Below are 13,588 nucleotides of genomic sequence, written 5' to 3' on the forward strand. Positions count from 1 at the left end.
AACAACATTACTTTGAGAAAATCAGTTATTAAATAAACAAACAGTAAAAGCATAACTACTACTACAAAATGGTTTATTTGAAAGCAAACCCTTGCTCTAGAGTGGGAGTTTTAAAATCCTTAATGGTCATTTTCTAATTCATTAAAGTTCCCTCTATTCAGATGTGATGACTCATTGAAATAGGGCCAGCAATATTAAAAGCATTTGCCTATTTCAAAACTGTTTTGAAAACTCTTTGTAGCTCAGCTCTTTTATCTGCTTACTATTTGAATACAGAGGAAAAAATAGATAATTTTGTTCATTCCAGTTCTTCATATAAACAATCAGATATTTGGGCAAATCGACATGCAAACATATCTAATAGAGAATATTCAAGTTCCCCTGCTAGAGCACAACATATAGATTGCCTTGAATGCCTCTGAATTTAACAGTGAGGGGGAAAATTTGATCTAGGAAAAAGTGAGTGGGTTATAGGAATTTTAGTTTACAAATGAATTTTTTTAATATTTAATTAATTAATTTGGTTGTGCCGGGTCTTAGTTGTGGCAGCCAGGCTCCTTAATTGCTGCTCACCTGCTCCTTAGTTGAGGCTCTCCGGCTCCTTAGTTGTGGCATGCATGTAGGGTCTAGTTCCCTGACCAGGGATCGAACCCGGGCCCCCTGCACTGGGAGCCTAGAGTCTTAACCACTGCGCCACCAGGGAAGTCCCTACAAATGAATTTTAAGTACCAACTGGCAAAATGTCATTTGCTTATAATAAACCCTTGTATTTTTTCTCAAAAAAAAAAAACTCAAAAAACCAAAATACTGCATATAGAGGATAGGAAAGCCCGTGCTCATTACTGGGGAATTTTTCTAATAACCAGAATATATATCTCATAGGAAAGAGAGAACAGATTATCTATTTAGCCTAGTGATTTACTGTTATTTGCTTTCCCTGTTAGATGTGAGGGAGAGGGAGAAGAGGGAAGAGAGGAGGGGAAAAGAGTGGAGGAGAAGGAGAGGAGGGGCGAGAAGGGGTGAGGACAGGAGGTAAGGAATGGAGAAGAAGAAAGAAGAAAAGGGAGGGGGGCAAGAGAGAGAGAAAAGGCAGGGGAGGAGGATTAAGGAGAGTAGAGGAAGAGGGGGGAGGGGAGGGAGTAAGAAGGGGGAAGGATAAAAAGGGAAGGCAAGAGAAGGAGGCAGGGAAGGAGAGGAAAGGAGGGAGAAAAGGAAAGGGGAGGGGAAAGAACAGAGGAGAGAGAATTTGGGGTGTGTGTGTGTGTTCTGTTCTTGATATTGTTCCAATATTTTCCCTTACCCATATAGAAAAGATTTGGCATTCCTTGGCTTCAGAATGAAATTGCTTGACAAGAACCCCCTGACCTGGGTTTTGAGAGAACTTATGTTATATCGGTTAACCCCAAGAGGAAGGGGAAAGAGTATTGGCAGTGCACAGTGATGAGTCTGGAAAGGAGAGGCAGAAGGAAAGAGAGAGAAGGAAGCTACTAGGCTGGCCCCAGAGTATTTTGCTATGTGTAAAACGTCTGGGGTATTTCTAACACCCCCTTGGAAGAAGAAGGAAGGAGAGTCCTAATAATGACGCAGATTAAATTTCCCTCCACAGAAGTGAGAAGCGAGTTCCTAAATGTTTTTACTTAATTAGAAAAAACAGATCCATGTGAAAGTTCCTATATACTGTAGGGGAGGAAAAATAATTTTCCCTCTACCCTTCTGAGTTCTTAGCTGGGATCCCTGTAATAAAAGACAGATAAACAAGAGAAAAAAAACTTAAGTTTATTAACATGAATACCTCATGTATACATAGGAAATATCCAGGAGGAAATGAATAACTGTCCTGAACTACTACAGTTCTATTTTGGGGTGGCATATTCTGCTACCCTTCAACACCCAAGTTTGAGACTGCAGCTTTTTATCAGTCCGTCCTCACTGGCCCCCGAGGTTCTCTTTTACTTCTACAGAACACTTTTAATAGTTGGACCTGAACTGGCAATCAACCAGCATCTTTGTCTTAGTCACATACTCGTTTTTACTTACTGAACATTTAGCATTAGAGCTTCATAGTTGGATCTGTAGCCTTGGATTCTTACAGAAACAGTTTGCTACACTGAATTTAATTTGATTAATAATACTGCGAGCCCCCATTGAAGTCTATTACTTTATGCCATGCACTGGCCCAGCCTTAGTGAATTAGCCTTGAAGAGTAAATATAAAGTTCACGGTTTAAGAATTAGTTTTTGAGAGAACAGACTTTCCCTCATATCCCCAATCAGCAATTTTGATGGAAGGAAATGAATCATCTTCTGAAAAAAAAAAAAAAAAACAACCTAATTCAACACATATTTTCTTAGCTCTATTCATGGGCAAACTCTGAAGAGGATAAAATCAAAGTCTCTGCCTTTCAGAGACATATCATGTTACAGGCCAGACGACATACATGGAAATTAATAGACAACTCTGAATTGGTACAACATTTATCCTGGCAACATGTTTCCTCTTTCTGTTTCCAAAAAAGAAGAAACGGAAGCTCACTCTGTTCTTTCTTTTCCCTCCACAGCTGGCCTTGCAGTGGATCTTTCTTTCACCACTCCTGTCACGACTTGTTATCTCACAATCCTTTATATTTTTAGGGGCTTATGTGAATATTATAAAGATTTTATAATGGAAAACCATTATATCCCCAGGAACAAAGAATATTCTTAATACTTTTTAAGGTAACAAATTAAAAAAGACAGATATACAAAATATAAGAACTAGAATGATAGCTTAGACCTCCAAGCAAGTTCTTTAAAAGTGGCTATGTTAAACAATAGTTTTTAAGACAATATTTTTATGGCATGGTCTTTAACATTATCAAAAGACTTTAGAAGAAGTAATGTGAAAGCAAGACACTTAATCTCTATCTCTACTTCTATATGTATCTATATCTGTCTCCTGTAGTTAAAGGAGTAAAATTCTCCTACCAAAAATGACACAGACTTCACCCTCAGGCTCACTTCCTGGATATTAGAACTGGACAAATTGTCTAACATTCTTACAGCATAAGGAATAAGCAAAATAGAAAAAAAAAAAAAACACAACAAAATTTGAGATACTCCGGATTCAAAGTTTTATTCTTCCAACTTAATAAAATTAAGACACTCTACTTACTCTATAGTATTATTGTAATGATAAGATTCATGAGATGAAATACATTTCCTTTTCACTGTTAAATTACTTGTATGAAAGTGATTTCATGTCTTTTATCCCCATCTCTCATACACTGGAGTGTAATGCTTTTGGTCTGGTTAACTAAAAAAAAAAAAGGGACATGTTACTTATTAACTTATGTGTCTTGGTACACTGGCTCTCTAGGTGCATTGTTTTGTATCTCAGTAATCTTGATGGAAAGGTGCTTTTACGTCTCCATCTGATAGATGACATATGAGCCTCAGCACAGGTGAGGTAAATTGTCCAGAGTTACACAGCAAACATATGGTAGAGATGATTGAATCAAATAATGCTGTACCTGGTATGGTGTGGGGCTCAACAAGGGGTAGATGTACAAGTGAGTTAATTATTCAGGCCCAGTCTCTATCTTTGGTCTTCATTCTGAAATATTTTGCTCTTGGTTTTTGATACCTAAAAGGATATTCACTAAAAGACCCAAGCTCAGGAATAAGCGTAAAGAGATAATGAAGGTAGAACAACAGATAGTCCGCAGGCTTAAAGGAATAATTTCCATTTATGAAGTTTCCTAGGCTAGTTTCCACTTGATCTTCAAATTCTAACTCTTTCTTCCTTGATTGTTTTGTTAACTGTCTAGATTTATGATTTAGGACTTTTAAAAATCCACCTATTGGGCAATAGAGTATATTCTAGAATTGAGGGCCAATATTAAACTTTCGACTAAAATGTTAATTCATTAAATATTAAACTCTACCTTCAGACTAGAAACTCACAATGCTTTTGACAGTGGGGTACTGCCTCAAAATCTAAGTTTTCCTTATCTCCCAGAGTTGGGAAAGAACTTTTCTCCAGTCCTTAGTGTATTCCATAGCCCAAAGCAAGGAAGGAATGCACATTTGGGGATTTAGTTCCTGGACAAACGCATTGGTTCATTTCACACAAAAATGAGGATAATCTATTTACTCTATAGGATTATTATAGGATATAGCTCACATTCTCAAAGGTCTTAGTTGGAGGACAAAGAAGTGTTTACCTAAGTGTAAAGGGCAGAGCTCCTTAGGGAGCTGCCCTAAGCAGAGCCCCTAGTGTTTGAAATAGAAAGCAGGAGCAGCATTTTGTTTAGATGTTTGTCAGTGATTGGAGATTGACAATCAGCATACACAGAGTGGGAAGAACTAAAGTTGGCTCACAGAGTCCCCGAAGGGTGGAGTCTGAGCAGAAGCGCTTTCAATTTCTCACCCAGAAGTCTGGCCTATAAACCTGTAACGAGCTCTTGAGAGGCTTTTTTTGTTGTTGAAGGAGAAACACTGGGAGCTGTGGACCCCACTGGAATCCTAGCCGGTAAGCCCTGAGACACTGATATATATATACTCTGTACACAAATATACATTCAGTGATTTTTCTAAAGGGATATTCTCTCTGCTAGAATTCTTGTCATAATGCTTTAGAGGCTTCTTCTGCCAGTTTCTTCTCTTTTTCTCCTCCAAATTATTTTCATAAAAACGGTGCAACACCCTAAAAGTGTTCTTACCTTTAAAATTGCGAGTTAAATGAAGAGATTTTTACCAATATAGTAAAAATGAATTGATGTCAATAGTATACTGCAATTCATCTACTAAAAGATAGTTATAGTTGAATAAGTTAATCTTGGTACTTGAGTTTAAATGGTAAGATTTGATCAAAATTCAGATTATTAAATAAGCTTTAGGTCCTTTGTTTTCTGGTAACTCTAGTTGTCTTTGGTGCTGTTAGTCATATTCAGTTTTTGTTTAGAGAAGTGAAAATGTCTATTTCTTGAGTAAGGTTTCTTCCCCTTTCACTCTGTGAAATGTTTGCCTAAGAACGGAAGGTTGATACACATTTTTTCTATATAGCTAAAAGAGTTTCTTTTTTCTTTCCTGCTTTTACTTTGAGGACGGAGGGGTGTTTTTTAGGTAGTAATATTGGAGCAAATGTATTGAACTTACTAATGTGAAACTCAGCATATAATTCATATAAGCTTAGATATGAAGTATGCAGCTATGTCAGTGATGTCACTCATTCCTCAATGATATATTTAAAGAACACTGTTCTATGCACATATATTAAGTAATACTTTCTTTCTCAATGAAAAGCTACACACTTTCTTCATAATTTGCTTTACCAGGTTCTAATCTTTGGACTCAAGTGAATAATTTGCTCATTTCAGGCATGAAACCTGAAACTGTGTAAAGATTAACTACTGGGTACTCATTGTCATTTACTTAACTATTTAACCTTAGACCTGTGGGCAACTAGGAGATCCTGAATTCCATAATTCCATAAAAAAGTTTTTATGACTATAAGAGTTTCAGCTTTAAAGTTTTAGCTGTCTAAATAAAATTGAAAACACAATTTACAAAATTTCAAAAGCTAAATTGACAGTAAAATGGCAATTTCCATCACAAGGTATTAATATGAAAATAGATTATGAGACTATCTTTTATCTCTTTAGAAAGGAATTTACTTAAATAATTTTATTTGATCCTAACCATGATCTTCTGAAGTAGAATTTAAGATAGTTTTATATAACATTGCAGCAGAGAAATGTTAGGTGACTCGCCTAAGACCATATGTGTACATGTCCACTTTTAAAATAAAATTAACACTAAATACATGAAGTATAAAATTCAGAATTTTTTAAAACTTGGGTTGAATTTCTTTATTTCAATATCAGAGCATGTCAATTTACCTGCAAATGGTAAACCTAAACAAGGCATAAAATTACAGTTTATTAAGCACTAATTGTCTTAGTGGCGGGGTGAGTGCAGAATTTAGCAGGAATTGTTATGAGTTAATAAACTGGTTTCTTGGAGTGAGGGCACTGTGTTGTCATGGGCACTGAGGATTTTATTTACTTCTGTCGGGAGCTGTGCCTGTTGGCAGGGTGGCACCCAGTTTGCTCTTCTGGAAAGACTATTTCACCAGCAGGTATCTTACTGTCAGTGCAGGTGAGGTTTTGACACCTGGGCTATGACAGGCCCAGAAGTAGGACCAGCACTTTAACCTTTGCCTGACTGGGACTGAAAGGATTAAAAAGAGTAGATGGAGTTATAGCCTGTGGTGCTTCGCAGACTGAGTACAGGGCTGAAAAAAGAAATAAAGGGAGAGAAAGGGAATGAACCAAAGAAACATTGAAAGGAAAATCAGGAAACAAGATTGAAAGAAAAAGAAGTGAGAGGTTCAAGTCTTGGGTCAGGAATTCTTCTCTGCACATTCCACCCACATGCCCTGTCAAAGACAAGCACAATTTGACTCAGCTCCTCAGGCAAGTGCGGTCCCAAATTGTGAGCTCTATTATCCTTCTCTTTCATTTTTGTTTCTACTCTATTGATTCCAGAGTTTGGTCTCAAAATAGGGGAAAATGACTCTGATCCCTCAGAATTGTTACAGGGATTAAATAAGAAACAAATATAAAGAGGCTAATGAGTTAATACAAATATTTTTTTTAAATGAAGTTGAATTTTATTGCTAATATGATGGTAGAAAATTAATTTGTGTATTGATTTAGATAACCCACTTAGAGTTTAGAGTCAACCCTGATGAACTCTGAAAGTGCTGACTCTCCAAAGGAAGTCTCAAATATAAGGCAAGCTCTCTTGATTCTGAATCCCATTGAAAATGTTCCTTCAATTATTTCCTCTGTGGTTGGAATGAGGAGGGTATTCCTCTAGTAACAGTCATTAATCCTGTCAAATAATTCACCAAGCTATTTTGTGAATCTTATTCAATTGCCATTTGGGGGGGAACACTCTATCTGAAAGGCACTGCTCAGGAATGGGTTGGCTACAAAGATAAATTAAACAAGATTCAGGCGCCCAGGTAGATTACAGTTCAATAGCAACTCAATCAAGCTACCATAAGTAATGGGTTTATAGTAAAGACACACTTGATAGACAGAAAAACAGCTCATGGGATTCTTGGAACAGTCAAGCAAGCAGCCTCCCAGGCCTTGCACATAGTTTATTGCACAAAAAGATTCAATGACCCTCCTGACCGTCTTGTCTTGTCACCTTTTCAGGAGGCGTAGCTGTTTTATCTCTTGCCATCATGTAATTAAGTGATTCTTACTTGCTGTTGGAATCATTTCATGTTTTAACAATCAGTGGTTTGGTCTGAGTCCGAAAAATGAGTCACTCATGACAATACTCCTTCTAGACCCTACCATTTTATTGCTCCTCTCTTTGACTCTTTTAAATTGTTGCTTCTGTTTCTAACTGAATAAATAGCTATATCTCACAGCTCAGATTCTTGGAAGAATTGGATTATATGTTCAGCTAAACACCATCATGACTGTTGGGCTAGAGCTTTTACAGCAAGGCATTCACAGACCACTGACAAAACAGTGCATTGTCTTTAGTGGGTCGAGTGTCCAGCAAAGGTCTGGTCTACTTACTGTGACCAGGCAATTGATAATGTCAAGCAGTGGAGACACAGTCATTGCTATTTAAAAGGCAGGTTCCTTCATCAGAAAACTATAGGTAGAGACCCAGATAAAATCAAGTTGTAGGCATGGCAAGCATGTTTGGTTTTTCCCATACACATATGTATCTAAATAATTATAGTACCTAGCAGAATATATTATCATAAGAGGTGTGCTCATAAGTGTTATAGGTGTCCAGAAGAAAAGACTACTTTTAGCTCAGATAACATGAGAAGCCTCATGAAAAACAACAGTATTTGAGCTAGGGCTTGAAGGGTGACTAGGATCTGAATATGTAAAAGGGAAAGTATAACATTTTAGGCAAAGGGACAGAAAAATCACAGAGATAGAAAATTTCATGAAGCGGACAAATAATTTAGTTTGGTCAGGTATTAAAAGAACCATCAACATCAATATCAAAAGCTTTGACATTCGTACAAAAGCATGAATCGAAGCAACTGGAAACTATTAACTAAAAAGAAGCTAAAAAACATACTCAGATAAAGCTCAGTAACCTTATCTGGGAATATAAAGAATGGCTCATCAGGGGAGACAATTGGCAATTGAGAAAGGAAGAGGTCAAATAAATAAGCAGGAGAATTTAAGTTCAGAATACAGGAAGTATGTCTATTGTAAAACACTCAGATATACAACTCGTAATTGCTTAACACTGTGTGTGTTGGTTGCGGGGGGAGGAGAGAGAGTGAGGGATAGAAGAAAGATGACTGAACTGAGATTCTAGAACCTCATCTCTGTTAGTTTCAGTTGGTCCCTAAGAGTTCTAGACTTTATGTACAGTCTATGAGTTGAAAAATATCAAACTTCTACCTTGTGATGCAATTTTCTCATGAGCTACAGACTCAAACATTCAATCCCCAGCTTGATATTTCTACCTGGATGTTTAATACTCACCTCAAACTTAACATGTCCTAAACAGAACTCTGATTTTCCTCCTCAAAATTTTTCTTTCCTGGATATTTATTTCACCACTTTGAACATATTTGCTCATATCCCAAAGCTAAAAGTCACTCCCTTTCTTCTTCTCACCAGAGATAATTTATCTATTTTTTTCTCCAAAATATGTCATAAATCCACACATTTCTACTTTTCCCCTCACCATATTTAGTCTACTATCATTTTTTCCCTGAACTACTAAAGTAGCCTTAATTTGCCTCTCTTTTTTTCACTCTTATAATTCATCAGAAAGCAGAAAAAATGACTTTTATTTAATGTAAAGTAACATCATATCACTCTCCTACTCAAGACTCTCCAGTGATTTCCCATTAAACAGAAAAATAGCCAAACTCCCTTCTGGCTTTCAACGTTCTTTATGATAAACTTTTGCCTCTGCTTCTCTTACCTTATAGTCTTCCCTTCTCCTTGATTCCATGACTGCATTAGTTGAACAGCCCAAACCCATCTCCACCTCAGGACCTTTGCACTTTCTGTCATCTTCCTCCAGGTCCAGATCTTCACATGCCTAACTTTATAACATGATTCAGAAATGCTCCTATATCCCTGCCTCAGAGAGATGCACTTGACCCACCCCTCTAAGGTAGCAGTTCCATGCCCCAATGACTCTCTATCCCATTCTCTGCTCTCTCTACTCATAGCTCTTGAAACTATCTGAAGTTACATTATTTTATTTAATTATGTTTCCCCTCTTCCACTAAAAAGTGAACTCAACAAAAGTCACTATTTATATACTCTCTTAGATACTGTTGTTCTACCAGTGTTTGGAGCTACACTGCAGTTGCTCAATAAATATTTGCTGAAAGAGTAAATAAATGGAAGACTGTATATGTGGTGTCGACAATAGTACAAGTATGTAAGTAAAACTAGCCTGAGCAAATTTCTTGACACCCACCAGTCTCTGTTCCCAGAGAGTGTTCCAACAGGTTCTTAGATGTGTGTGTTAAATTAGATGCCCAGCCCTCAGGCCGGAGTTTTAATATAAGCAGGTGAGCCTCCTTGACTGTAAGTCTAAGCACAATTGGCTGCCTCTGAGCCGGCCCCTGGGACAGGTGAGTCTGAGCACGTAAGCTCATTAAGAGCTATTACTCAGGTCCCTACTCTTTTGTGAGTCTTGGGACTCCAGCCCTATTGACTTTCCAAATTTTCTGTTTTGGGGGCTTGTCTCTTAAATGCATGTCTTAAAACTTGAGGTATCTGATATGGGGTTTGAACCCTTTGCTTTCCAGGGAGAAGCTCCAGGTTTTGATTCCCTCCAGATTGTGGGTCACCACATGGGCAAGAGGATGTTAAGGCCAGATTGTGTCCTAGCCTCTTCTACTCACTTCAGTGTGGTTTTCTCCTCGTTCTCCTGATGTGTAGTTGACGCTCAGCCAGCCTTTAGGTTTTTTCAGAGGAAACTGCTTCATATGTAGTTGTAGACTCAGTGTGTCTGCGGGGTCAAGTGAGTTCAGTATCTTCCTGCGCTGCCATCTTAAACAGGAAGCCTCTCCTATTCTTGCTCAATTTCAAAAAACTAAAACTTTGGGAAATAAATACAAATATAAAAAATAAATACAAAATAAATATAAATATAAATCTCCATTGTCATTTATCCCTTTCCGAAATTTAAGTTTTCTTTCCAAAAAGGTGGGAAGTGTTAGATGATGACTAAAGGAAGCAGAAAGTGCTTTCAAGAAACACCACAGGGTCCTGCTTTGTTCAAAGATGCTCTGTATGACTGTGAAAGAGAAGTTTCTCATTAGCAGCAGCAGGTAGATCTCTTTGGTCTTCATATGGCAAAAATTACTGACATTATTTAAGGTGTTTAAATACTTTTTCATCGATATTGTTTTTATTCACAATAAAGAATTTGTTAAGGTTCTATTGTATATATGTTCATATTTTTAAAACTATGATGCAAGAATCATTGGGGATGGGAGAGTGGAGGTGGGCTAGGGAGAAGGAGGATAAGCTAGGTGGGGCACTGCTCTTCTATACTTTTCACAAAAGCATCTTTACTGTTACCTCCTAGTAAGACACCTAAAGGAAAAAGTGCTGACATTATATATGTTTGAATATCATTAATTTGGACCACTTCTCAGAAAATAAAAATGGAAAGAGCTAACACTTATTGAGAGCTTACTTTGTCTTGAGCACCATTACCTAATTCAGTCCTTTCAGCATCCCTAAGTTACTATTATTTTCATTATTATGTGCATGAGAAAAACTCAGGCATGGGGTTTAATGCTGATTGTTAATTATATCATTCGTGAGGTTGGGAAGATGAGAAGCTTAGTTAAAACAAAAGGTGTTTTACCTAAAAGCTAATTTTCTACCAAAAAAAAAAATGATGGTGGCTAGATTATTTTTAATTTTTTTCAAATTAATTTTTAGAGGAGAACTTATAATGGAACCTTCACCACTTGAGTTACCAGCTGACACAGTCCGACGCATCGCATCTGAACTTAGATGTCACCCAACAGATGAGAGGGTTGCCCTCCGCCTCGATGAGGAAGATAAGCTGAGGCACTTCAGGGAGTGTTTTTATATTCCCAAAATGCAGGATCTGCCTCCAAGTAAGAATACTGGAAAGGGTTTTACTTTTCTTAATCAATTTATTAACATATTTGCTACTGCATGTGTTCATCATAAATCTTTGAAAATCATTGTTCTGTTACATAATAGAGCCATTGCAATTGTGTCTGCAAAACAGCAGGCACCTGGTGGTATTAAATCAACCTGACAGCCTACCTTAGTCTCAGATTCTATATGTTTCCTCTCCTCTTCTGAAGAAAATACTTACAGGGTTCTTATATTGTCATCTAGTTCTCTGAACAATAGAGTTACTGATTGAAAATTATAGCAGATGCATTTACTTGTTCTCTTAAGCACTCAGAGCTCAAAAAAATTCTTTTTCAATACAGTATTAAAATACCTTTTGTTTTGTGGCACCTAGTTCATGATAACATATTTGTCTAAGAGAATATTATTTTGGGACTTGGATGTATTAGGAAGGATGTTACATAAGTAGCCATCTTTGTGTGTTGTGGCATGTATGACTTACAAAAAATTATTAAATAAATAAAATCAATGCCTAAGAAATGCATATTGCATTTCAAAAAATTAATACAGTAAACTGACTTTGTTCTTGTTTTGGAGGATGTTCTGTTTCAAAAAAAATAGGTAGCACAGGTAAAAAAAATGAAACAATTTTTCATATTTGGCTTAGCTCCATTTTCCATCGATGAAAAAGTTTACAAGTTGAATAGAACTGATCCACCAAAATGGGTTTCACATACTTAATAATTCAGTCTAATTTCCTTTTTTCTTCAGATTAACTGTGGCAGGTACAATTTTGGATACTCATAATCCAAGAGCGTTAGCTAATATGATTTTAAGATGAGATTGGGTCACATAACTGTCATATTTGGCTTATATTTTATTATGTAACACAGGATGGCACCTTGTAAAATTATGTAAGTGTAAAATAAAAGGAAGCCTTGTATCCAATTTAAAGTTGCTTACTATCAATTGAGGAAGACATTGATGAGACCAGATAAAATGGGGTTATAAGTGAAGCGATGTGGGATCACAGGAAAAAAATTTCTATGTCTTTCTGGAATCTAAAATGCAAGGGCATTTTGATTTGAAACTTAAGGGATAAAAAGAAATATTAACGTGTGAAATATGATGAAATTAAATCTAGGAATATTCTATCAGTGATGGGAAGGAAGGGGCCTCGTAACATACAGAACACAGTGTGGAAGTCCTCAAAAATTCCCAGGACCCACTTAAGACAAGTTAGCTCTGGTGACCCTGCCCCTATGCGTTCTCCATCCTCTGGGCTGCCTGGGGCTTTGATGAGCCCCTAGTTCAGGCATGACAGCAGAACCCTGGAGTGCCACAGAGTTTAAGATTGCCTTCTCAGCACACAACAAAACTATAAATTGGGAATCAAGGCTCTAGAACTTTATGCCATTTATTGAAAGCTGTAATTTCCCCATGATTTAAAAAAATTTATTTTATTCCTTTTCATGAGTGATAAGAAAAACAGACACAACAAAGTAAGCAAATAAATACACTAACAAGACCTTTCCAGTGAGGGCAGAAGATGGTATCAGAGAGAAGGAAGAACTGAGGAGAGAAAATGGCCAGTGGTACATCGTAGCTGCAGCCTGGGCTGAGATTTCTTGGGAAATAATGCTAACTAATGGCCACATCTAGACACCCATCTATGAACAATGGCTACTTCCTCAACACTGGAGGTGATACATTAGGGAGTTTTGATTTCTTTGTCTGTCTTTCTTTTCTTAAGATGTCTTTGTTCTATGTACTACCATTAGGGATTTGATGTAGGACCCAACTCTGGATTTTCAGGTATAAAACCTATTGAAATAAATGGGTACACAGAAAGTTAAAATGCTATTTTGAATTTATCCCTTTTTCTGTTACTGAACTTAAGCCTCATTAACTAACATAACTCTCATCCTCATGTTGAGTCACTTACATTCAACAAATATTTATTAGTTACCTTTACACATTCCCCCTCATGCCTTGAAACTTACTTTCTAATCCAACTCTCCCATTCCCAGCTCAATGGATTTGTAGTATAAACAACAAACAAAACTCACAGGGTATGTCCTGGGAGGCACTGTGGTCTGATTTTAATACCAGATCAACACAGGACTCTTCTACTAAGCTTTGAGATAATTTAATCAGAACCCAGATAAAGATAGTAATGTATATATAATCACTTCATTATACTTAAGAGTTGACTCTAGTATCCTGATTATAGGTATCACATTTGTATAAATAGAAAATAACTTAAAAATCACAACCTTGGTTAAGTTATTGCTGATTCTTAAAGAAATATAAGGGGAAGGAAGATGAATTGATTCAATAAAAATTTAAACAATTCATTTGTTAAAAAAATACAGTTTTGAATGATACAAAAATTTACTTCATTAACCCCAGGAGTTTTTCTAAATTAGTTATTGTCAAAGTGTGTGGTCTCCTGACCAGCAC

At 36.8% G+C, this 13,588-nt stretch overlaps 1 protein-coding gene across 1 annotated transcript in view; it reads left to right on the top strand.

The window, feature by feature from the left end:
* Positions 1–4,311: 4,311 nt before the first annotated feature.
* The window catches only part of KYNU (kynureninase), a 95,751-nt gene continuing 86,474 nt past the window's right edge, over positions 4,312–13,588 (top strand). The window contains 2 exon segments of the mRNA XM_061199760.1: positions 4,312–4,509; positions 10,958–11,139. Coding sequence (XP_061055743.1) covers positions 10,971–11,139 — 169 coding nt within the window. The 5' untranslated portion in view covers positions 4,312–4,509; positions 10,958–10,970.

This window comes from Eubalaena glacialis, chromosome 1, assembly GCF_028564815.1.
Source record: "Eubalaena glacialis isolate mEubGla1 chromosome 1, mEubGla1.1.hap2.+ XY, whole genome shotgun sequence".
Lineage (NCBI taxonomy): Eukaryota > Metazoa > Chordata > Mammalia > Artiodactyla > Balaenidae > Eubalaena > Eubalaena glacialis.